Raw genomic sequence first — 27,364 nt, 5'->3', positions numbered from 1 at the left:
GTCCAATTCTATCCAAAATGAAGAAAGAACAATCCCATGTAGTTAACCTACAGGAAACTCATTTAAATGATAATGAACACGCAAAACAACTCACTCGTTTTTCTCCTAAGATGAGTCAAGAGGACACAGGAGAGGAGTTATTATTCTTCTATCTATCTAAGTGAGCTTCATTTTGAAAAGACATTTGAAATGAAAGACAAGGAGGGCAGATACATTTTAGTAAGGGGTAATATAGAATTCAGTCACTCTCTTGAATATAAATGCACCCCCAGGAAGTGATGTCCCTTTCAAATATCATGATTATAGACACAGAAGGTCTCCTTCTACAACCAAAGCTAGACTCTTCTTGCAGAAAAAGTCATAAACTAACCAACAAGAAAATCTGGACACTTTTTTAAAGATGTTTGAGGCTTAACTGACATATGGAGAGACTTATTTCCAAGTAGAAGGGAATATACTCATTATTCTGCCCCACATTCCCTATACACAATAATTGACTATTTCATACCTTTTGGAAAGATAAAGGAAAAATAAATACCTGTGGAATTGGGACACGAGATATAAGCAACCATGTACCATCTGTTGCTTTTGATCTGCAACCAAAGAATACTACATGGAAACTAAAGTCAAGTTTGCTCAGTGATCCCAAATTTAAGGCACAGATTAAAAAAGAAACAGTTTTTTATTTAGAACTCAATAATAATAGAGAGGTATCACCTCCAGTTGTGTGGGAAGAGGGAAAATCATCGCAATACCGACACTCAAGAAAGAAATAAGGAACTGCAAGTCAAGCTAAAGGAACTAGGAAAATCATGGATCGAGTTTAGCTCAAGATATGTTAGAGGAAAGGAAGAAATTAGAAACAAAATCAATAAAAAAAAACAAGAAACAAAGAAATCAAAAACAACCCTATCGTTTTCGCAGCAGAGATGTTATGAAAGTAGAAAATTCTAGCTGGAAACTGAAAAAAAGAATAGCAGAACAAACAACTGACAGGATCAGAGACCCAAGAACAAAAGGAACAAAACAGAAACTAAGTGAAATTCAGGAAGCGTTTGAGGCTTCTTATGGAGCTTTGTATTCTACATTTCCAGGAGGAAGTAAGTGGGAAGAAGCGGCCCAAACGAGACCCACTTAAACTCCTACAGTTACCAACTTTAACTGAAGAAGAAAACAAAAAGTTGACTGCTGACACAACAGAAGGGGAACTAACAAATGCAATCGGTAGGCTTAAATCAAACAAGTCACCAGGATCAGATGGTTATATAGCCGAGTGGTTTAAGGAATTAAAGAACAAATGAACACTGGTTATACTCCCACAATGAACCAAAGACACAAAGACCACCCAGCTGGAAGGAGGAGATATTCTCAGCCATGCAGAAAGAAGGATAAAATTTAGTGTGGGTCATTTAGACCGATATTTGTCTTAATGTAGATTACAGATTATTTACCTCATCAGGGCTAAACGATAAGAGGAGTTCCTACCAACGCTGATGGATAATGATCAGACAGGCTTCATACAAAAACCACACACACAAGATAATGTACGAAGGACACTACACATTACGATAAGTGATAAGTGGGATTTTCTTTACAGATTCGGTTTACTCAACACTATTAATCAAACTATACAGGCCCTATATAACAATCCCACTGTGACTATTAAGATCAATGGATATTTAAACAGCTTCACCCGAGAAAGGCCTCAAGACAGGGTTGTGCTGCTGTTTGCATTATATTTGGAGCTACTTGCTCAATATATTAGACGAAACAAAGATATTAGAGGAATTAACATTAAAGGGGCTGAAAACAAACTGGCCTGTTTCGCAGATGACATTCTGAGTTATTTAGGGCAACCAACACACTCATTACCTAAAGTGATACAAGCATTGACCAACCTGCACTCCACCAGGAGAAAGAAAATACTCTGTGGGATTGTAGATAGATTATTTTAAATATCTGGGGATCAACGTCCCTAAAGATTTGACAAAATGATCAGACTGCAATTATTTTCCTTTACAGGAAAACATGAAGGAAGATATAGCACGATGGGATGTGACTCCTTTCTTTAGTCTTAGCTCAAGGATTGGATCCATTATAATGAAATGATTACCCAGATTGTAATATTTGTTTCAGACCTTACCTACAGAAGTCGATCAAAACCAGTTTAATGAATGGGATGACATATTGTCGAGGTGTTTATGGCAGTACAAGACCAAGGGTTCGTCTCAACACTTTAAAGTTAGCCGAAGAACAGGGGGGCTACGGCCTACCCCTCTCGGGGATTATTATTTTGCAGCACAGATGACAGCTATGATTTGCTGGTGCGACCCATCACATTTTCCATTCCCATACAAGCAATCCTAGCTGAACAATTTACAAACTCACATAAATACTATTAATAACCCATGGGTGAGACAGACTCAGAAAATATTAACAACTATCAACTTCAAACTTGAGAGAGATATTTTAGTGCTTAACTGGTGTGCATATGACTCAGACTTTACACCAAGTAAATTGGATATATTGGATTTAAAGACTGGACGACTAGAGGAAAGACAGTTCTATGTCGCATTGTGAAAGAAGGAACACTGCTCAGCTTTGAAAGGCTGAAAGAAAATTGGCACCTCCAGATGCCAAATTATGTTCATATGAAGATATGAAGGTGAAGTCGCTAAAAGTGACACCTCTGCTCCATGAACGGTGCATTCATGTGGCCACAGCGTTGAATAGCACCGGGACGAGGTTCAGAACCAGAATCAGAACCAGGTTTATTGCCAAGTAGATTCACACATACAAGGAATTTGTTTTGGTGATTTTGGTGCAGAACAATTAACACAGAACTAGAATAAAAATAAGTAAAAGACTGAAATAGAATAAGATAAAAAAAATAGGCGATAAGAAAAAAAATATAAAAAGCAATACTTATAATACAAAATATAATACAGGGGTGACTCAAAACCGCTAACAACAGGAACACAGTCCCTGAAAAGCTGACTCGCGTAACTGCGCGTCTGACTGAATCATCCTCACTGACCTGGTGTGCGGCTGTCTGTCCCATCATGCCTGTCGGCAGTCACTCACTGTGTGACAGGATCATGATGATTTTGACTTGATTACCCCTCAACACGAGCCACAGCTGCATATAAGAGTTTCACTGAACACTCAAGGGGGCTTGGCTGGCTACAAATAACATAGATAATATAAAGATAGGTAATTTAATTTTCCCCGAATATATTGAGGCTGAACTTGCCGCTTGGGGGCCCCCTAGTGGCTTCAGGGCCCTATGCATCCGCATAGTCCGCATATAGCAAAAAACGGCTTTAAACGGCATTAAACGCATGGATGGAAATATCAATGGAGATTTATGAAAAGGAGAGGATAACAGCATTTGTTTACCATACAATGGAACAATTCACTTCATTTTTGGGAGAAATGGATTCACTAGCTATCTCCTGTAGGATTGTTGTAGAGAAGATCCCTCCCTGTTTTGTATGTCAACACCTCTGGAAGGCGGCTTACAGCAAACATATATGTTAGAAGTGTAAAGTGACTGACATACACTCTGCTCAGATGTTATACAAATTATAAACAGCAAAGCTAGAAATGAACTTGTTTCGAGAGTGACTCAAACTGTGAGGCTGACTAACTTTTCATCAGAGTGTCGATCTGTGGACACAAACTCTTCTTCTGTCAGCCTGTTTGGGTGAAGCTGCTCTGTAGCGCCTCCCACACTGTTCACACATCACTACTCCTCCCTGTGCTGCAGGCGAGCTCTTAAGAGGAAACACTCAGCAACGCACCAGATGCTGTTTGTATATCTGCATCCATTCAAAAAGATCCCAGAAAAGGTTGGAGGAGACAGAAGTCCTCAAACTTTTTGTTAAAGCTTCACTGAAACACCGAGATGGCCTTTAAACACGTCCCTGCGCTCTGGAGGCTTTTTTGGAAATGCTGTGTTTCATCTTGACAGAACAAAGAGAGACGAAGCTGAGAGAAAGAGACATGGTTATAAACTGAACATCGTCAAATCTTGTGCTGAACCTCGGGCCTGATGAATGAGCTGCTGAACAAACAGCTGTTAAAAGCTAGCTAACCTGCTAACTACACAGGCTAAAAGCCTAAATACATCGTAGACAGGTAATTCAGAAGACACCAGCAGAGAAAGAGATTACCAACCAAAGCTCAGAGTGCACACAGGTGGGAAGGAGACAGCTACACAGATGGACAGGCAGGTAGGCCATTCAGTCATTTCATTTGCTCTGAATTCTTTTTTTTCAGAGAATTTGATATATTGATGGCTGTAGTAAGGTAAAAAAACAACAACAAATACATAGCATCGCTTAATATTGTCAGCTGCCTCACATAAAGAAACTTTGGACAATTTAAGGTGTTTTTTGAGTTCCTCAGGTGTACCTTAGTCTTTCCTCTGCTGGGAAACTTCAAACATGAGACAATAGAAATATAAAGAAACAAAGTTAATCTGATTCCACCTCATATCTCTGTGATATAAATGTTCTGTCTCTGTGTCTCACCGTTTACATCATGTTTATCTGTGTGACACTAAATGTCCTCATCGTTAGACACCAGTGTTTGACACCAGTCATTAATTCATCCTTCTTCTTTCACCCTTCCATCCAGGTGAATGTGTTTGTCCTGCTGTCTGTGGTGTGTGTGCTCCTTAATCTGGCTGGATTCATCCTGTGCTGCCAGGGAGCCCAGCTGGTTTCCAGTATGACCAGCTGCCAACTGGTGAGGCCCCCCCATGCATGAATAACATGCCAACAGAAAAACAAACATACTATAAAACAATCAGTGATATAACTAAACAACAATTCTGATAAAGGAAAATGAAGAGTTTTGGTTTGTTCTCATACACCTGTACCTGTAGTATCACCGGCCTTTATCTGGGTAATGAATTATAACACCACGGCCTTAACCAAACCTTTTTTGTTGAGTAATACTTAGTCTGTACAATAATAACATAACCATGTGATTAGTTGGTGTGAGGACTGCATTTTTCTGCATTTTGGCCGCCATGTTGGTTTTCTGGAGCCAGAAGTGACCATATTTGTGCGAGAGGATGATGCTAGAAAAAATATCCAAACGGCTCCAACAGCACAAACACGACCCAGAGGTTACGTTCAGTGACTGAATTAGCTGAGGGGACTATTACTCTTACTACTTCACTATTAGACTGAATAAAAAGACGGCCGACATGACAGCTCCCTATGGGTGACACTTAAGGCTATTCTCATTTCTCAGTTTGTACCTCCTTGAGTCCTTTCCTGTTTTAAATGGTAAATGGACTGTACTTATATAGCGCTTTTCTAGTCTTTGCGACCACTCAAAGCTGCTTTTATTCTACATGTCACATTCACCGTTTCACACACACATTCACACACTGATGGCAGAGGCTGCTACGTAAAGTGCCCAACTGTCAATCAGATACCACATTCATATGATGAATGCTATGCCACCGGGAGCAATTTGGGGTTCAGTGTCTTGCCCAAGGACACTTCCACATGTATGGAGCTGGGGATCGAACCTCCGACCGTCTGATTGAAAGACGGCCGACTCTACCACTGAGCCACAGCCGCCCATAACTACGTGGCACCAACAATCATGCCCATAGATATTAACTGTCCAGTGTCCGTTTTATGCACGCAGGTGAGCATACAGCCGTGTGATCCAGCAGCAACAATAAGGAAATAAACATTTACAGCCGGCCTTTCTTTGATGGTCAGCACACAGAACTTTAATAAACATGAGATCCTGTCCGGCCCTGACGGCGTGTCTGCAGATTAAAATAATTAATGAGTTACCTGCTGTGCCTCTTACGTAGATGTTTTGTTTCTGCTTAAAAACAGTCAATACGTTAGCAACAGGCTGTGGAAACTTAAAATAAGTCCAGGCCTACACCAGTCCTTATTTTGTAGGAGAAAGTTTGTCTTCTGGTTTTGATGAAGAAAGAGCAACATGTGGACATGCTGTGGGTCAGTCTGGTGCGCACTCTGTTAAATGTGAGACACGCCGCGGAAAATACCTGCTCAGACGGAACAGGTGTCCCAGGAGCAGAGATATGCAAAAAAGGCTCCCGGCATGGTTTGTATATTCCAGCTGTGTTTCACGCCTCTTTTTACGCCACAGGTGCTGAAAAGACTTCCGCAAAGGATACACTGGTGTATCCTCGCTCATAGCTCCTTCAGCAAGCCTCCTCGATCCTCGATCCTCTCTCCTCGAGATGCATTTTATAAATTGAGACGTCCTTCAAGATGGCGTGCTGAGATCGATATCCGGGTCACAGGCAGGACGACCAAGGAGCGAGGAGACAAGGAGGCACAAAATAGAGAAATGAGAAAGGCCTCTAGCAGACAGCTAGCAGCTCCCACCTGTCACTCAAAGAGGCCACACCCCTAATGATGCATCACTGAGATTTAAAATAATGTAAACATGATGAGATCTATCCTGTCTACTCTCTGGATTGATGGGCTCCAGGTTTCAATTGTACCCCGAATGAAAACCTTCTCTAGCCATTCCTTTTTTTAAAGGTTATTGTTTGCCTTTCTTAGAGAGGATGGTGAAGAGAGACAGGGGAGAGTGTGGAATGACATGCACCAAAGGGCCGTGAGTTGAATCTACAGCTGATGTGTTGAAGAAAAACAAAAGACCAGAGTTATTAACTTAGATTTGCGTCAGGAGCCAAGTAATGCAGATCAAGGAAACAGGAGTTTTTTTAAATTATTATTAATTAAAACCATAAAAACTATTTCACTTTAAAAACATCTAATAACTCGGCCTCTAAAAGAGGTCAATTAAAGATAACTCTCCCAAATAGCAAAATAACAAGGTGTTATGTGAACAAACACACCTAACACAATGAGACATAAGGGAGCATATATGGTGGTTTAGCCAGAGTAAATAATACAAAAGAGGTAAACAAAATGACATTGGAACCCGTGACGATTTAGCTAAACGTAATAGGTCCCAAAAAAGCGAAGAACGAAAAACTCAGACCGAGGGAAAGGGTTAAAGGACTTATTTACACTATGGTGGATCAGGGGAAAAGCAGTCTCTGTGTAGAAGAAAGTTTCTCCAGATGGCAATCTGTTGAATGGGGAATGTCGGCTTAAATAATGGGAGACGTGAGGCTGGCGGAGTTCAGGAGTGCTGGGATAGCAGAGGAAGACACTGGAAGAAAAATAGAAAAAGACGTGGTAAGAAACACAGTAGAATACAACACTCAAGAGCCAAACGATCTTCAGGTGTGTGAAGACATTTCCCAGCGCTCCAAAGTAACCTGGAAGCAAAGAGAACAAAAACTAAATAAACAAAAGTTTAAAACTAAACACACACAAAAATATGAAAATATAACACTAAAAACAAAACAGAAAAATAACCACAAACAATAAACATGGAGTCCAGACCAGGATAGGAGCCCTTGGAATTGCCCAATTAGCCTTAAGCTAAACCTCTTTCCTGACCAGCAAGTGACCTGACAGCCATGGTAATTTAGGATAAAAGAATCAAATGATTAACATAACAGAAATGTGTGTGAAACCCTTCAGTTTGATGTGTGTGCTCCATTTAAACAGCTTCATCTTTTAAGCAGAAATAAACAAATTCTGTATCAAACTAAGTTTTTTAATTGTGTTTAACATGTGGGTAGGAACCTACTTGATCTCACCTTACCTGCAGAGCCATGAAGTAGTAAATGTTGGAATAACTAAATCCACCCTCTGTCTTTCTTTGTGTGCGTGTGTTTGTGTGTGTGTGCGTGTGTGTGTGCGTGTGTGTGTGTCTGTGTGTGTCTGGTGTGGTGTTTCAGAGTGAGGCTGGAGATGTGTGTTATTGCTGCTCTATCTCCCCGACCTCAGAGTGTCCAGAGGAGAAGCTGCTGGAGCTTCACCCTGCTCACTCCTGCAGCACCATGAGGATCCTGTTAAAGGTAAACCTGCCCAGTATGACCAGGTAACACGCCTGGAAATCACATTTAATATGTTTGCACAGATTCAGAAATTCACACAGATACAATGAGAGAAATGATCAACAGTTAAAAGACAGCAGCAGGATTTTGTCAGAGACTGCTTCACACACCTGCACAGGATCAGCAAACAGATAAGATGTACCACTTTGTCCACAGGGGGCGCCAAAATCATCACAAGCTGAATGTTCCTCACAGTTGCATTGAACACATAGGGCCCTATCGTCCACCCGGCGCAAAGCACCTCAGCACACAGCGCAAGTGTCATTGCTATCTTCTACCCGGCGCAGTCCATTTTCACGCCCAGCACCCATGTTGTGTAAATACCAAGTGATCTTGCGCCACGGTTAGCGACCATGGGCGTGTTGGTTTTGATTAGAGGTGTGGTCAAACGGGTGGCACGTTGCTATCTTGAGGATGCAGAAAGCGACTGCGCCTTAGACCACAGAAACCTGGCCTACAGTCTAACGCCGGGAACACACCGGACACCGAAGCGCAGCGAATAGCCGCGAAGCCAGTTTCCTTTCGGTGCCCATGTTAACCGATTGTGTCGCCTGGTCTATTTTTTGCGCGAGTGATCGCGTCAATCCTGGCAGGAAGTCACGCATGAACGTGTCAAAACACACACGCAAACAGAGAGAGAGAGCAAGAGAGAGAGAGCATGATGAAAAAACAGCTCCAAATGTGAGTAAACGACAGCTGAGGAGCAGAGGCGCTTGTCGACCGGCGCAGAGAAATGCGCGTCTGGTGTGAACGGAGGTGCTCCGGCTCGCGCGCGATTTTCGTTGCGTGGTGCTTCGCAGCGCTTCGGCATCCGGTGTGTCCCCGGCGTAAAGCCTGTGGTGCAGTCTGCTCTGCTCTTTAGAGGGCGCATTATGGACAGACATCAGGGACATCAACTCTGGGAGCTGTCTTGCCATGCACCATGAGGCTGAGGGCCCTATTTACACGGTGGAAGGCGCACAGTCTAAAGCGCATGGCACTAAGTGATTCAGGGCGTCTGACTCACTTTTGCTTGTTACACGGCGCACAATCTGGGCGCAAACTGAGGCACAAAGAGGTCGGCTTCAGTCCCTGGATTATTCATAGGCGTGTTTTTAGCATAACATGAATCAAACCAATCAGAGTGTCAGCTCTCATTCCCTTTAACAACCCGGTGCGCCTGCAGGCCGGCGTGTTGCTATATACACACAGCGGATTCCAGTCATTCTTCTTATATGAACCGGACTCAGGCCGGCATATTTAACTTGTTTCTGTGCACTGTGCTCCTGCACACGCAGAACACACACAGGTTCCAGTACGAGACATGTCGAAGCACGGATTGATGTTAAAGCCACTGAAGCGATCCCACTGCAGCAGGAACAAGAGAGACGCTGTGAACGTTTACGGGGCACAGCAGACTGACATTAATGATTTCAGTCTCCAGACGGACACGATCTGATGTTTGTTAAAGTTCTGTGGGTCTTCCCCCACTCTCTACTCCCAACATTTCCTGTCTCTCGTCAGCTGTCCTAAACAATAAAGGCAAAATGCCAAAAAAATCATCTTTAAAAAAACAAAAGAGAAAGTGTGCGTCTGAATGAGCGTGCAGTATGATGAACTTGGTGTCAGTCTCGATAGTTTTTGGCCCGTGTGTGGCCGGAGCAGGAATCTCCCTGAGGTGAAGCAGGTGTGTGTGGAGGCAGCGGTGAGCTTGTCCACGTCTTCTCAGCAGAAGAGGTAACAAACCGAAAGCAGCATCATGATTTAAGGAGATGAGGGAAAGCCTGCCAGCTCACAGTCCCATAAATGTGATCACACTGTATCTGCAAACACACTGCTTTTCCTTATGAGTAGAAGCACTGCTGTGTGTCCCCGTGTGAGTGGGTTAGGGTTAGCGCCAATTTATGTCCATAATGCGCCCTCAAAATAGAAAACACAGATTGCGCCGTAGACTTTAGACTGTAGACCAGGTTTTTGTTGGTCTAAGGTGCAGTCGCTTTCTGTGTCCTCAACAGTTTTGCCTGACCACACCTCATATCAAAACCAACACGCCCATGGGCGCTAACGGTGGTGCAAGATCACTTGCTATTTACACAACGTGGGCGCTGGTCGTGAAAATGACGACTGCGCCAGGTGGAAGATAAGATTATCCTTTATTGATCCCCAGGGGGGAAATTTGGGATAGCAATGACACTTGCGCTGCACATCCCAGACCACATTAGACCAGGTCCAGATTTAAAACCTAATGAAGTGAAAATGGCCCTTTTTTCAGTTTTCACAAAAAGAATAAAGGTTTCACAAATCTAAAATTGTGTTTTAATGAATCTCTGGAGTCTCCTTGTCATTCTAGTCCAGATTTGACAAGTCTAACTATCATGGTTTTTAATTTGGACCTGGTCTAATGTGGTCTAGGATTTAAAAAGCAGTGAATTGGCCCTTTTTTTCACAGATAAAATAAAGGTTTTGATGTTAATATGAAATTGCCAGAATTAAAATGATCAAAATTCAGGATTGTTTCAGATAATGACCATTTCTATTTATTCTCAATTCATCTTCCCTCCCTAAAACAGAACTGATCTGTCTTTTTCTCTGCAGAAAGTGCTGTTTGCCCTGTGTGCTCTGAACGCTCTCACCACCGCTGTGTGCCTGATGGCTGCTGCTCTCAGATACCTGCAGATCTTCACCACAAGGACTCCCTGCATGGTACGTTCACACCTCAGGCTTCAACAGGTTCATGTCGGCTATGGTACGATCACACCTCAGGTCTGCTTTGATGATGGTTATTGCTAACAGACACAGTGACGATATCCTGTTAACTAGTGGTGTAAAGTAACAAAGTAATCATACTTTGTTACAGTACGTAAGTGTTTTCTGGGTGTGTCTGTACTTTACTTGAGTTTTTACATTTCTGACAACTTCCACTTTTGATCCATTACATTTCCCCAAATAATCTTTGTTACTCGTTACTTCATCAATTGGGAGACATTTTCTGGTTAAAGAGTGATGGTGGCAGTAAAGCAACATCGTGGATGCCACCTGGCGTAAAAACCTCGAAGAAGAAGAAGGAAAATAAGATTGTTAGCTTCCTGCCCCTTTTCCTCTGCTCCGCTCGAGGCAGCGCCACGTTGTCAATCTCTTTCTGTTGCTTAACCTCAACTCTCTACGTACCCCCATGTGTGAGAGAGAGAGAGAGAGAGAGAGAGAGAGAGAGAGACCAGAAGCAGCAGATGATGAGAGGTAAACAGCAGACACTACACCTCGTTAACTGTTTCTAAAAATGTGTGTGATTGTTGGAAAACCTATTCTCCAACTCTAATCATTAAATGTTTAATAATAGCAACTGTGCATCAAATGTGAGGTACACACCTAAAATTATGTTACATTATAGAGACGTGTTCTGAATGTAGATAAGGGGTGCAGAGTGCATCAATAGCATCAAAATAGAGGTAGATTATCCAAAAAATGGGATCTTCAGTGAATCCATTTTTGAAGGTTTACAGTAAAGAAATAAAGTTAAATAACCCTCAAAATTCTGGCCACTTTGACTGGAAGGTTAAATTAAGATTCTTAAGTACCCCACTGACAGCTTGTGTTTTTTCAAAGTAGCTCTACCGACAAATGCTGGAGACAGTGTGGTATGGTGGGCGACCATAGTCATATATTTTGTGACTGCCCGAAAATGTATTCATTTTGGTAAAAAGTGTCAAGAAAGAGTTGGAGAAAATTCTGCAAACAGACATCCCCCTGGATCCACTTTTGTTCATATTGGAAGCGTCATCTGAATACTGCATATTTTGTTGATCATCAATTGGATGAAGCCTAATCCCCCCACGACTGCTCAATGGTTACAAAAAGTCAAACAATTTTATATGATGGAACACATGACTGCCCAGTTACAATTAAAACTGCCCATTTTTAAAAGGAAATGGGCTTCAGTTATTTAGTACCTTGGCTAGGATTCTTGTATCCTATTGCTTTGATGTATAAGTTTTGGTAGGTAGTTATATGTATGTAGTATGTGTGCACAATGTGCATGTATGTATGAATGTGTATGAGTCACTGTACTTGTATATACAATATGTTCTGGATAGAGGTGTTTTTGCTTTGTCACTGTACAGTGCTTTATTTTTGTGACGTGCAAGTATGTCCAGTTAAGCCCAATCTCAAGGTGATTTTATTCTGTGATGTTAATTGCCTGTTGAAATTTGTCAATGGCAATAAAGTAAAAAAAAAAATTCTGACCACTTTCTTTCTTAATAACATACTTGTACTTTTACTTTCAATACTTAAGTACAATTAATATGAGAAAAATACTTTTGATACTTACAAAAAAGATCAGATATTTTAAGAATTTTACTCAACTGATATTACCACATCTGCTAACAGACGCAGTGACGACATCCTGCTAACAGACGCGGTGACGATCCTTACAGTTTGATTTAATTAATCCAGAAATACAACCTTCAGCCTCTGACGTGTGATAACTGTAACTCCAGAAGTATTTGATGTTGTCAGTTGCACAGCCCTGAATCTGTAAGGGGTAACAAGAGTGGGGGTCACTGTAGCCAGTGTGTTAAATATGAATCCTGAGTCAGCTGTAAATATGTGGTTAGCCTCGCTTAGCATAAAGCCTTGAACAGAGGGAAACATCTCACCTTCTCTGCTCACCACTTGTCCAATATTATATGATTAACATGATGTGTGATGCCATGTGTTTTTGCCCTGTGATAGGATGAGCCCAGGGCCACAGTAGAAGAAAGGGAAGAGGCTGCTCAGGCCCCGGACCCTGATGAGTTTGTGGCCCCGGCCCCTCCTCCTTCATACTTCTCTACTTTCTATTCATACACACCACGCCTTGCTCGCAGGTATAAGTGTGTTCTGCTTACTGTAACTGACATGCATGACATCATGTTCATTGTTTAAACGTGTTGAATGATTTTACATCTATAGTATTAAAACTAAGCATGGATAATTTTTGCATATTTGAAGTGATGTTTAAATATGAACTGTCCCTGAAAAAAAAACGGAATTATATAGATTTTTATCAAATTATTTTTGTCATATACATGTCATATTCGTGATGATAATAGGTGGAAAATTATTTGGCAATTTAATGTATTAACTGGCAAAGCCGTTAGTGGCCGTTTAAAAGAAAGGTTTAAAAGAAAAATAACTCGTTACGTTCCTGTGTTACCTCCTGAGAAAAGTTTGTGTTTGAAACATGTTTGATTACTTTTGTGTTTCCAAAAATGTTAAATTACCCCTTTCCGACTTCACAAGTGTGTTATATTGTCAGGACGGCGTCATTGCATTGTCTACCTTCATTGCATTGCCTCGTATACGGCCCATAATCTGTAACTCTGCAGCCTAATAACAGGAATGACAGACGCAGGCATAACCATTACAGCTCTTTATTATTCTAACAGTCTGACAGTGAGCTGGGCAGAGGCATACAGTATTAGGCACAGCTGTTTCCATGACAACAACACAACACAGGCTCTTAGTCCCACCAGAGTTGTGGAGCTGTGTATAGTTGCAGATGCTTCTTCACATTTGAAGTCGAGCTCTTCACAGCTGAGGAGCACTTATCCTCCAGACACATCTTACATTTCACCGTCATGTTGTTCTCGTCCCTTTTACCCAAACATTCAGAATAATGTGAATATTTCCACAAAGTAAAAGCTGTCCTCTCTGACAGCTCGCTAGCTGAGTTAGCTAGCTACACATGCGCACTGACACAGCTGTGTTTACCTCCTGCTGGTACGCAGCTACCTGCCAAGAAGGAGGAGAGAAACAGAAACAGAGCTTCCGGGACTTTCTGTTTTTGTGGGGACAAAAGGAAAATAGAAATACTGAGATTTATTTTACAGTCACAGATTACTGTTTATGAAAAAGTAAATAAATAACAGACTACTTACTACAACAAAAAAGTCTGTAGTGTTAATGTTAGCTTGTTTGTAGTGTTGATGTTAGCTTGTTTGTAGTGTTAGTGATAGCTTCTTCGTAGTGTTTATGTTAGCTTGTTTGTAGTGTTAATGATAGCTTGTTTGTAGTGGTGATGATAGCTTGTTCGTAGTGTTTATGTTAGCTTGTTTGTGGTGTTAATGATAGCTTTTTCGTAGTGTTTATGTTAGCTTGTTTGTAGTGTTAATGTTAGCTTGTTTGTAGTGTTAATGATAGCTTGTTCGTAGTGTTGATGTTAGCTTGTTTGTAGTGTTGATGTTAGCTTGTTTGTATTGTTGATGTTAGCTTGTTTGTAGTGTTGATGTGAGCTTGTTTGTAGTGTTGATGTTAGCCTGTTTGTATTGTTGATGTCTTTGCTTTAGCACGGATGTTTTGGTGTCAGCTAGTTCCTTAGTGTTGATGTTAGCATGTAACATTGTTAGCTTGTTTGTAGTATTCAGTCAATCAATCAAATTTTATTTTTATCTTTACAAATAGAGCAGAGGGCTGTTCCACAAAGTGCGCTAAGAAAAGTGAGGATTAAAGTCCAACACCTGACTTGAATAAACCTAACAAAGCAGTCAGGGCTAACGCGGTTGCATAAAGGTCAATTCACTTTCACGCAATCAGACTAATTCAAGACAGGTTGAGGTAGTCAAGCTAATCGCGAGTGCACTCTGTTCTTAAGCAGAACATGAGGTCGAGCATGGATCAAATCGATCCCCAGTGACAAACAGCAAGGAGAGAGCGACGATGTTTACAGCAGCAGAGCAGTGTTACTGTTGGATTGAACATTTCTCTGCTGTGTCTCTTCAAACTCTTCTTTATTTTTATTATTCAAGTCACTCAAAGCATGTGTAAACTTAGTTAATGCATTAGAGCAGAGTGTGCACGGAGAACCGGCCACTGAGACGGCGCGGGTCACAGGTATGATCCATGAGCAGTTTATGACAGATTAAAAATCAAGTGATCCACCTGAAGTTAATCAGTTTTTAATCATGCAGCACTGTGAGGAGGACACAGACCTGTGTGTGTTTCATGTTCTGCTCCTGTCTTTAAGCAGTCGTGATCTGTCCCATTTTTTTGTGCACAGTTACCATAAAGCATAAACTGTCTCTCCACAGAGACACGAGCGGGGATGTAACCCGCAAGTGAGCAGATAGGACAAAGACGTTAAATAACGTGGATCTGTGTGTTAATCGCACAGATCTGTCTGTCTGTCACTGTTAACAGAGACTCCAGTCTGCTGTGTATCATGCATTTGATAAACACGCCATCACCCGCTCCCTCCCTCCCTCTTTGCTCGTGCGCAGCAGCTCTCCCCCCTCTGTGCTGCGAGTTTGCATCCCACTTTCTTTCATGATATGATGTTTATATTATATTTTAGGGCTGTCAAAGTTAACGCACATTCCCTTTAACGCGCGATTAACGCACGCTCTATTATTATGACCCACCCCGTAGTTTGAAAAATCAGGAAGCGATGCAGCTGCACTGTTGTGGATAGCATGCAGAAACAAACCTCTGTGAGCAGAAATAGAGAAAGAAATTACTTGCACAGAAATCTGAAGCAGCGGCAGCGTGGCAAAATGTAAACGACTCCGCTCCAAATGAACAGTCGTTCGCCCGCTCTCCCTGTTGAGGAAGAGCACTGAAACAGTGACAGGAGTCACTGGACATCAGGACGCTCTCTGTCTGCACACAATCATATGCAGTTCTGTAACGCAATGTAAACATTCCTACATGTCCATCCATCCATCCATTATCTATACCGCTTATCCTGTTCAGGGTCGCGGGGAGCTGGAGCCTATCCTAGCTGTCATTGGGCAGAAGGGCAGGGTACATCCTGGACTGGTAGCCAGTCAATCACAGGGCTGACACATAGAAACAGACAACCTTTCGCACTCACACCCACACCTACGGGCAATTTTTAGAGTCACCAATTAACCTTACAAGCATGTCTTTAGACAGAGACCCCGGAGGGAACCCACGCATGCACGAGGAGAACGTACAGAAAGGCCCACCTTGCCCAAACTGGGGTTTTTGAACCGGTGACCTTCTAGCTGTGAGGCAACAGTGCTAACCACTGCACCACCGTGCAGCCATGTGTCTCTGTATGTCCCTATTATAAATGCATTGATTGTCGTTGTTTATAAAGCTTATAAAAGGTGCAGATGTCATTCGGTAACGATCGACCGTTTTGATCGCTACGTCATTAATTAATGTTTTGAGCATGCAGTACCTTCGAGATTATTCTGTAGAAAATATTTTGGACAGCATTTGTCATTGTTTTGGAAAGTTACAGTAATAATAAACATACATTTGCATAAAGAAAGCATATTTGTCCAATCCCATGTTGATAAGAGGACAACCATGTGATTGATCGCGATTAAATATTTTAATCGATTGATGGCACTAATATTTATGTTTTATTATATGCTAACTCTAATGAAGGAGACTGAGCCTCTGAGTTTATGAATATTATATATATATATATATATGTACAGACATGGATTTAAATACTACATTTCTGCTCAATATATATTTTTTGCTTTTGTACTGTTAACTATTTGTGTAGCTATTATTCTATCGGTAATTCTATTCTGTTTAGTAATTTAGATTGAGACCCTTTTTATGTAGCATAAGCCTAAATGTTTGATATCATAAACCATATAATTAAACACGTAGGTGGGTCTATATCTTATCATTTATTATTGTATAATTTATTTAATGTAATATTTATTGAAGTAGATTTTCTATAAACTAACATTTTTTGACTGATAGTGGTTCATAAAGTCCAATAATATTGCAGCTGTAGCGGTAACTACCTTTTTGGATTAGAAATTTACTCTCGTTGAAAGGGGCACCACCTCCGATTAGGAGGAAATTAAACAGATAGGATTACAGGAAAAGTTATCAGTCTCATTATCTTTTTAGTAAGATCTGAACACATTGACCATAGTTCTGTAATGACAAATATAGACAGACAACGACTTTGATCAGTAAATGAAGACCTTTTATTTATAATAAAATGATGATTAATAAGTGAATAAGTGAGCATACAATGAATATAAACACTTAAAGAAAATTGTTACCTGGTTATGAACTAAAGTACTAACTTGGCGATAGTGATAAAGAAGATGATTTGATTTAGTTTATGGCTGATAAACGGACGTGTCGGATATCACGAAGATCTCTAAATTTGGAATGGTGAAATTTCAAAATATTATACACTACATCAACTTTTGATCACAGCAGTGTCAGGTGTTTTATGCCTACTTGTTGCAGCGTTGTCAGAGGGCTTCTCCGGTGGGGTCCAGCTGTAGTTCGCTCCAGTCGGCGGCGTCAAGGGCTCCGCAACGGGTCTCCACCCGGTGAAAGGCCGTCACTGCCGGTCGACGAATGCAAGGATCAATGTTATTTTAGCTGGCCCGAGCATCCACCACGGTGGATCGGTAGAAGTCTCTGGTTAACTGCCTGGGCAAAACACGCTGGTCCCGCGTTCAGTGCTGGTAGTAAAAAAGCCGAAGGCGGACAAAACTTCTTAATTAACTCGTTTAAATAACTTCAAAGTGATTTCGCCAGCCGGACGATAATACCTTCAAACTATAAAAGCAGGCTTTACTGATGTAGAAAAGAAAGAAAATCAAGCTTGCTGAGCTGGATACAATTATGCGTTACTTTGACGGTCGAGAAGTTAAGGAAAGTACGAAACAAAAGAAAGTCCGGAGAAAATAATTAAGGTTAAGAGGAGTATATATGGCTCTTTGGTGGACTGTGAATCCCAAAGGGAAAAAGAAAAAGAAGCGCGGACAAAAGAAAGTTTGTGGTTTTATCAATGTTGTGACTTGTCACTTTGTGGGCGGTCTCGAGCTCTCATCTTACCGCCGCAAACTTTCTTAGTTTAAAATAAAGGAAATTTCCTATATAATCACGTAGTTACTCGTTTACTTAATTTTCGCACAAAGTAACATATTCTTTATCACTTGTCAATAGATGTTAAGCAGTTGTTTTTAAAACACACATTAAATGAAAATAGGAACATAATCATGAACACAAGATAACTACGGCAACATACTTTATGAGCATTATAGATTATTAAACGGCGCATGCAATTCCTAATCAATTCGTTGCCAGATCTCACTTTAGCGTTACTACATTAAAAGAAATAGGGGTTAAATGACTCGTTTCAATAAAGATCGCCGGATTATCAATAATTCACAGACGTATTTCAACATGTCCACTGGATGGCAGTATGGCCACACGGTAGAAGTTACAGTATAATTGTAATTTCATATCTCAGTAAAAATATAACGTACAGAAGCGGGAATTGAACGATTTTGCAGGGAAACACAAATTGAGTAACATGAACTTGTTTCCTGAATGATTGGACCACAAGTTTACCTTAATTCAGAACTGATCAAAAAGTACTTCAGAACACACACAAGAATGCTCTTAAATTTATGACTGGCGTCTGTTTTCACAGTGAGAGGAGGAGAGAGGAGGAGGTGTTGGGTGTGTTCATGTTGAGATGAGAGAGAGAGGAGAGACAGATAAAACATAGGAAAGGCAACCATTGTTATTCAGTGTCCTTATCAACCAATTCTTGTTGATTCGCCTTTTGGTCCTGTCAGAGGGTACATGTTTACGTGTTAATTCCTTTGATTGTGAACAAAGACAATTCTACCCAGGTACGACCAAAGAGGTCTGAGGGTCGTTGTTGATTCACTCCTTTATCTCCTAAAGGGTGGTTTCTTGAAGTGTCCGAGGACTTGATGGTCCACTGGGAAATGTTACTTTTGTCACCTTTATGACTTTGAGTGTAAAACCACTGAGAAGGTTCCAGGATGTCTGGTAAACATCCTACCTGGTGTTAATCCAAAGGTCCATTAGTTGGAAAGGAATGCATTTAGAGTTAACACTCACCAATAAATGACTATCAGTATTGCCACACTAGGTAGGTCCACCTCTGTCCTCGCTACACAGCACACCAGATAGTCAGTGATAAAATCATCGCCTATTGGTCGGGTCAGTGTTAGAGGAACTCTGGCTTAGCCTGACAGTTAGCCTGCCCAGGACCAGTTTCCCAGCATAAGTTGCCATAGTAACTGAGCTTGAACTATGTTGAAACTGCTTTATGGAACCGAACCAACTGAAAATGAGTCAGTCTAACTGAAGTAAGCCTGGCTTATTTGGTAAGCTCGCTTTGTGGAATGGGCCTCAGGTCTAGACCGTACTCTTTGTTATGTTATTTTGACAGAGACCAACATGAATCACCATGAGCAGTTCTTGGCACAGTGGCAGAAAAACTTTAACAGGCAGAAACCTTGAGCAGAACCAGACTCACATTGAACATCTGAAGAGACTGGATGGGCCGAGAGAGGGAGAGAGAGAGGAGCAGGATAGAGACAGGCACACAGAGCAACGACAACAAAAACAACAGATAATGGTTACAAAGCCAATAATAATGACCCAAGTTTATGTGTATTATTAACAAAAACAGCACAGTAATGATGAAAGGCTGATAATAATAATTGTAGCAGTTTGTCGGCAACAGGTCTACTATTAGCATTAGCAACTATAATAGTGATAATATAAGTAAGACTGATATCAATAGTTGTTGCAGTCTGAGTCGAGCATGTCCACAGCAGCAGGTGGTCTGCAACAACGATCCCCAGGAACCTACGAGACAAGGGAGCTCAAAGAGGAAAATATATGGTTAGTAACGTTAACGGGACAAGAAGATACTGAGTTAATAGAGTTGATGTCGTCGATTTAGCACTGATGTTTTGATGTAAGCTAGTTTGTTATGTTGTTGTTAGCATGTTGGTAGAGTTAATGTTAGCTTGTTTGTAGTGTTGATGTCTTTGTTTTAGCACTGATGTTGATGTTAGCTGGTTCTGTAGTGTTGATGTTAGCCTGTTGGTAGCATTGATGTGCATGTTTGTAGCATTCAAACAAGCTATCTCACTCATTACTTTGTTTGTTTTGTGTGTTTGAGGATGCTCGGGGACAGTGTCATTCCACTTCCTCATATTTATGGGGCTCGGATTAAAGGTGTGGAGGTCTTCTGTCCGTTGGACCCCCCACCTCCATACGAGGCTGTTGCTGGAAGCTCCACCCATGCAGTCACACAGGTACAGTCAATTAGCATCTTTTACAATGCAACCCAACTAATGCTAGAATTTTAAGGGGGGGGATTTTAAGTAGAGTGGAAATCGCCTATACTGATCCCACCTTTTAACCTGCTAAAGACCCATGCTACAGGCCAAACAGCCGACTGCTCGTCTAGCAGGCAACTTAAAAAAATTAATATTATAAAAAAATAATAAATACAACTGTTTTGATGAATAAGTTGTGATTCACTATGCATAAATTTGTCCTCTGTTTCAAAACAATGGGCCTCATTCACTAATATCTGCGCAGAAATGTTCTTACTCTCCGCAAAAAAATAAGTACCGGCCAATTTTGTTCTCACCACCGTGCGTATGTTAGTAAATCAGAACCATTCTAAATTGACAGGCGCCTGTCCGCGATCTGCAATCAGCATACTGTTTGGTGCCGCGTGAAGAGAGCGGTGTTACGGAGAAGCTGAAAGAACGTGAAAGATGGCCTCAAAAGGTAAAAAGAAAAATTTCACATGAGCAGAAATTGAAACAATTGTGGCAGAGGTGGAGGCCAGAAAAGGCATACTGTTCCAGAGCATGTCCACGGGAGTTATGATGCACACAAAAAATGAAGCCTGGGCCGCAATAACAGAGGCAGTGAATTCTGTGTCCCCTGAGGCACAGACGGTGGCACAGGTAAAGAAGAAAAGGTTCGACATAATGCCAAAAAAAAAATTGTAGCCCAGAAAACAAACAAGGAAACAGGAGGAGGACAAGGGGCACCAGACCTGACAGCCCAGGATGAGAGGCTGGCTGCAATTATGGGCCAGTCATCATTAACTGGAGTTTGTTCCAGGCATGAGGGAGAAAGTGATCACATCTCTCAAGAACCAGAGGTAACTTATTTCATGACAAAGATGTTTGCCATTTCTTGTGTCTTGTAACTAACGAGTGCAATTCAGTCAGAACAAAAACTTTATTTAAATGAATGGCATTGCTGCTTGCAACTGTTAATTTGACAAATTATCTTGTAGGCCCCGATGATGGAGGATCTGAGGATGAAGCGGAGTCGACCTCCCCCTCCCAACTGCCAGAGCCAGCAACGCCATCCACTTCCCAGTCCTCTTTCCCAGAGTCTCGTCGGCCTGCCTGCGTCCTTACCGATGAGGTTGTTCGCAATCAGCTGGCTCTCCTGAATGCAGTGAAGGAAATTGCGACAGGAATCGCAAACATAAACAAAATGCTAAAACAGTTGCTAGATGTTGCTAGATGTCTTTACAAATAAATATGTACATGTCTGAATGTGTGTGTCACTTGCTTCAGAAAAATTAAGAAACCCTTGAATTAAATGTATTCGGAATACAACTTGAAACAAGGCATTTAACTTACCATCATTAAAGACGCTGCATTAAGGTGTGTCGAGCCAGCCCTGCAGCCCTGCCAGGAGGCCCCACATTTGGCTGTGCGTCTTCCTCTGGTTGAGGTTCTGCTACGGCTCGTATGGGGATGCCATGTGCTATGGCTACGTTGTGCAGGACACAGCATGTCATAATAATTTTGCACACCTTTTTGGGTGCATAAAGTAGTTTGCCGCCAGCTGTGTCCAAGCACATCCAGCGACCCTTGAGCTGTCCAAATGTGCGCTCTATTACGGCGCGCGTGTGTGCATGAATGGTGTTGTAGCGCACCTCTTGAGGGGTTTGAGGGTTGGCAAAGGGAGTCATCAGCCAGGTTTTCAGACCATATCCCCGGGCACATAAATAATAGAACACATTGTAGCATAAACAGAATAAAGGATTTACACTTAAGATATATATTCTTTTAAAGAGCTACTCACCAACAAGCCAACCGTCCCTTACAGCCCCTGCCTACAAACGCATTCCCACTGTGCTGTTGTGTAAAATAAAGGAGTCGTTGGTGCCTCCAGGCCAGCGGGCAACAACGTTGAGGATGTGGCAGTCAGCGTCACAGAATAACTGCACGTTGATTGAGTGGTAGTTCTTTCTATTCATAAACTGCATAGAGTTTGTTAGGTTGTAGCCAGGAAACCAAGGGTGGACAGGACTTGAACCTGAGTACAGGGTGAGAGCGGTGTGTCGGGTGATGAAGATGCGGCTCCAGGGAATTGCACAGCTCCAGCAAAACATGCCTTGGCAGTCGGAAACGGCTCATAAGCCATTCTTCACTTTCGTCAAACATGTTTTGACGGTCCCTGAAGATGCGCTCTCTCCTGAATGCACGGGCAGCAATATCTTCAACCAAGGCTAGATCTGCCATCTCTCCACTTGGTTGGAGGTAAATTGGACTCCTTTTTATATCTTCCATACCAATTAATCAATTAAATCAACTACAGATGCGCACAGTCATGGCACTACAAATTTTTGGGAATCACCTATCAATTATAGGCCAATAAACAATTTAATAAAGGCCAAAAGTTTTACATTTCAATATGAACATTTTCATGTGGTCTACTCTATTGTAAACTTAATAAACTAACTCAACTGCTATAATTGAAGATTTTAATTATATGACAATAAATTATGAGGATGACATGGCATTTATGTTTGGTCCATACATTAGTAAATTAAATTATTGTTGTCTATTAAAGCCTTTTTTTCAATAAATGAAGTTTTAATATAGTATGCATTTAGTTAAAAGGGTATTAACATTTCCTAGGACATTTCTTTCATCATTTGTGCGTACGCATGGTCTGAGGGAGTTCTAAATTTGTACAAAGAAATTTAGTTAAGAACAAAATGATTGAAAACGTGCGTACGCACAGTTCAAGCACAGATTCGTGCGTACTCACTGTTTGTAAATGAGGCCCAATGTGAGCATGACATAATAGTGATGTACTGATTCTGTCCAGAATGTGTGTTTAAAATGATTAACTAACTACAGACTGTGGTTTGTGTTGCTCCATCACTTCCTCTGACAAATGGCCAAAAACAGAATCATCAGAATAATCATAAATAATGTGAACATAAGAGATGTGCTGATGAAACTGTTCCTGTTCGCGGTTTGTTTCAGGAGACTCAGATTTCTCTGACAGAGCTGACCACGAACCCGACCCCCGCTCTCCCAGCAGCCTCTGTTCAAGGTAAGACTCATGACCACACCTCATCAGGACAGGTTCTATATGGTCCCTGTGGGGGCGTGTACTGATCTTTGTACCGTCCTCTGATTGGCTGATCAAAACCTGACAGTGATGGGCCTGTCCATTTGCAGAAACTCTGTATTGTTCTTGTTTCAAACTCTGAAGCTGTTTGTTCGTGTATTTTGGTGCTACAGAGCAGAATATTACTGTTTATTTGATGCCCGATTTTTTCTTATTTTTTCTTATTTTTATTAAAGTCTTCCTCCGGTACGTCCCTTCTGTAAATGCACTGACTGAGGTGAACCCTCTTTTTTAATGCAGACCTTCTTATCCTGCTGTTTTAAAAGCTTCTAAGTGGCAGTGGTAGTTTGACCCCCAGCTCCTGCAGTGCACATCACAAAGTGTCCTTGGGCAAAGCACTGAACCCCAGACTGCTCCTAAAGGCATCAGTGTGAGAATGTGTGTGTGAAAGGGTGAATGTGAGCTGTAGTGTAAAACTGCTTTGAGTGGTCTGAGGACTAGAGAAGAACTAAGTGCAGTCCATTTAGCTTTTAAGTGGTTCCAGAGAGCATTGGTGTGTGTGTGTGTGTGTGTGTGTGTGTGTGTGCGTGCGTGCGTGTGTGTGTGTGTGAGTGCGTGCGTGCGTGCGTGCGTGTGAGTGTTTGCATGCATGTGTGTGGGGAAAAAAACACGGACCTGGTCCTATCCTCAGTATCTCTTTGGATTTTGAATTAATCAACTGACTTTTTTTTAACAGCAGGTGTGTCCGACTGTGTTCAGTTTCAGAAATGCCTCTTCAGTCAGGATCTTCATTACGAGGTGTTCCTCCTCTGGCCAAGCCCCCACTGCAGCCCCCTTCTCCTCCTCCTACACAGCGTACACCGGTTCCTATTCCCCGCAGTAGAACGAGGATCCATCGTTCCAGCAGTGACCCAGTGCTCATTGACCTGACTGCTAAAGGTCTGCTCTGTTTGTTCATGTGGGACTGATGAAGAGGGTGGGCGTTAAATATTGTGTCACTCTGCTGTGCTCTGCAGAGTCAAAATGTTCCTGTATTAAACTCTGCAGCACTTCACACAGATTTATCAGCTATGTTTTATGTATTGATCATTAATGAACAGTGTAAGAATGTGTGACTGGATACTAATCTGGTCAGTAGACTTCTGTATATTTCTTCCTGATTTAACCACAATAGAATAATGCAAAGCTTTTATTCTGAAAGATCTACCACATGACATCACAGCTATCTCCCTGCTCATTTTTACCTCTGAATCTGTGTTTGACGTTTGTTTTTAGCTCATTACAGACTCTGGCTGCTTCTCAAGTCTCTTTAATCGCGTCCATGAATCCCTTGCTTGCATCTTTCACTTGCGTCTTAGTCCCTCCTGCTGATCACTGCTGGATCAGCTGTCAGTCTGCTTTAACAGCTTTTGACTGCACACAAGTGTACTGTAGGCCTATTCATTCCAATAAAACACACAGTAACAGTGTTCTTCTCTGGTTTCTGCTGTAGTTCAGAGCAGCACCGACAGCCCCCTCGCCCCTCCTCCTCAGACCACAGACTCCTCTACACAGACCTCACAGCCCACGCTGGCCCCGACCACACAGGCCCAGGTCACCCTGAGACGGGCCAACAGCCGGACCCCCCGCCGGCCCAGACCCTCATCCATGGTGGACTACCAGAGCTACCGACACACCCAGCAGCTGGTCCGCAGGATCCTGGATCAGCCGGCAGCTCAAGGTCTGACTCCCGAGCTCCAAGAGCTGGTGGATAGCATCCGGACTGTCCTGCAGTCCGACCAGAAACACATGGAGGAGGCGGTCCGCTGCGCCAGCTATATAGAACAGGTCACACACACAAACACGCACACACACACACACACACACACACACACAGACACACACACATATTAATCTCTTGGATACATTATCTCCCTGATAGATTATCACTGATAGATTATCACTGATAGATTATCACTAATAGATTATCACTCTGATAGATTATCACATTGATAGATTATCTCTGATAGTTTATCACTCTGATAGATTATCACTCTGATAGATTATCACATTGATAGATTATCTCTGATAGATTATCACTCTGATAGATTATCACTGATAGATTATCATTCTGATACATTGTTATTGATAGATTATCTCTGATAGATTATCTCTGATGGATTATCATTCTGATACATTATCACACATGGTAGATTATCATTCTGATACATTATCACTCATGATAGATTATCTCTCTGATACAGTGATCATTGAGTAAATTAAAGACAAGTGAATCACTTTTCTTTTCAATTATTTGATAGATCGATAGATCTAATATATGGATTGATGGACGGACAGAGGGACGGAGGGTACTGATCCCAAACTGGGAAATGGTGGCGTTACAGCAGCATGTTATCAAAGTGATTACAGCACAGGAGAAAGTAAATACACAGTAAAAACATAACCCCACAATTAGAAGAAAGGATATACACATCCAGAATCCAGAATCCAGAAGCAATAATAAATAATAACCCCAACTATAGTAAATCTAAAATATAAATTTATCTGAAAAGTAGACCTACTCAAGTAAATGTAAAATATAAAACTAACAAATATCTAATTAATTATTAAATTATTAAAATAATTAATTTAAATGTTCTTAAAGGAGGATTCACTGTCTGATCTGTTTCACTTTTACCTCCATGGACCTGATGGACCTGAACTGATAAAACTATAATAATTAATCAGTACTGATTCCTTTAAATTATGAACATGAGTTTCATGTTTGTCTTCAGGTGTTCACTGACTCAGAGGTGGGTCAAGGTCGGTCTGACCCCCTTCGGCAGCAGGAACCAGCAGGTGTTTCCTTCCAGACTTTCCCCCGCCCCCCCAGGAGGAGACCTGGTCTGTTGCACCTGCAGAGCTGTGGAGACCTCAGCTCCTTCACCTGTGCTGCACTCGAGTCTGTGGAGCATCGAGGAACCAGGAGGGTGGGGTCGAGGGCAGGATTGAGGGCAGGATCGAGGACAGGATCTCATATGGATCATCCTGAACGCCCCCACAGTCTGATTGGAGTCTTCAGAGAGACGGTGCTTTAAAGGAAACCAAAACCCAGTGTTAAAATAGGTGTGTGCGTGTGTGTGTGTGTGACTGTTTTTATCACAGTTTATTTGTGAGAAATGAAAAGTCAGAGACTTTGTATAGAAACAGTTTAAAGTGTTTTCCAACATTAATGAGATTTGAACGTTAGAATTTGTTCACTGTCACTCGCTCAGTTCAAACAGCAGTTTTTAAAAAAAATGTTTTTACGTTTATTTCTTTAATTGGTAATAATGAAAGAAAAATATGATCTGACATGTATTCAATTATTTTTGTAAACTTTGACTGTATGTCGAAATGTTGCTAGTTAACCTCCGACTGAAAAACAATTTCTTACTACAGTTATTTATTTGACTTAAAGCCAATATGAGGAAGGATTCACACAGAATTATCAGCAGATTAAACAGCTTCTTCTTCTGGAAACTGAATTTAAAAATGACATTGTCATTGTGATAAAGTGTCTCAGAGCAGCAGGAGAGCAGGCTGTCACATCTAGAGTCTGAAGTCTGTCTGCACACGGTGCCTCTTTAGTGCAGAGGCTGTTCTCTGACAGAATTATACATAAGTGGATGTTATACAGTTAATATAATATCTCGCTCTATTCAGGACTCTGCCTCTCACTGAAACATCTCAACTGTTTTCAGAGTCATATAAAGAGCGTGATGCCGACAGTTAACATGATATCTGCAGGCTACTGTGGACGCATGCAGGTTCATTTCTCCTCTGCAGCTCTCTGATGAAATAAACTGATTCAGGTCTTAAATAAAAAAATAAATATATTAGCTTTAAAAATTATCAGAAAATTTGATTTACTGGCATGAATACGGACTGATGTGAGCTGTTTGCTTCTTATTATGTAGCCATAAATGAAATTAAGGTCATTTATACAGTTTCCCTGTTGGTATTATGTGTTCACTGTTGACATGAACTGGTCATGACTTTACATTATCACAGTTAACAAACTGACATTTGTAATTAAAAATGATCTATGGATATCTGTCTGTTACTGATGTAACTGGCGTTCTCTGAATGACTGCAGTATTCCCTCAGGTTAACTCTGATGTAACTGATGATGCATACCAGAGGAACAGGACAGACTTTTACAACAGCTGATTCTCTCTGCAGTCAGACAAGCGGAACAAATCATGACTGACG

At 41.5% G+C, this 27,364-nt stretch overlaps 1 protein-coding gene across 1 annotated transcript in view; it reads left to right on the top strand.

The window, feature by feature from the left end:
- Positions 1-27,099, top strand: part of fam189a2 (family with sequence similarity 189 member A2) — a 37,818-nt gene extending 10,719 nt beyond the window's left edge. Inside the window, exons 3-11 of the mRNA XM_069683106.1 lie at positions 4,642-4,752; positions 7,829-7,948; positions 10,562-10,669; positions 12,698-12,831; positions 19,908-20,043; positions 23,044-23,113; positions 23,891-24,070; positions 24,624-24,958; positions 25,906-27,099. Coding sequence (XP_069539207.1) covers positions 4,642-4,752; positions 7,829-7,948; positions 10,562-10,669; positions 12,698-12,831; positions 19,908-20,043; positions 23,044-23,113; positions 23,891-24,070; positions 24,624-24,958; positions 25,906-26,208 — 1,497 coding nt within the window. The 3' untranslated portion in view covers positions 26,209-27,099. The remainder of the gene's footprint in view (positions 1-4,641; positions 4,753-7,828; positions 7,949-10,561; positions 10,670-12,697; positions 12,832-19,907; positions 20,044-23,043; positions 23,114-23,890; positions 24,071-24,623; positions 24,959-25,905) is intronic.
- Positions 27,100-27,364: the final 265 nt, after the last annotated feature.

Source organism: Semicossyphus pulcher, unplaced genomic scaffold (assembly GCF_022749685.1).
Source record: "Semicossyphus pulcher isolate SPU_LCO1_2020_fin unplaced genomic scaffold, fSemPul1.0.p SCAF_6, whole genome shotgun sequence".
Classification (NCBI taxonomy): domain Eukaryota; kingdom Metazoa; phylum Chordata; class Actinopteri; order Labriformes; family Labridae; genus Semicossyphus; species Semicossyphus pulcher.
This window is presented reverse-complemented; position numbering and strand designations above follow the sequence as displayed.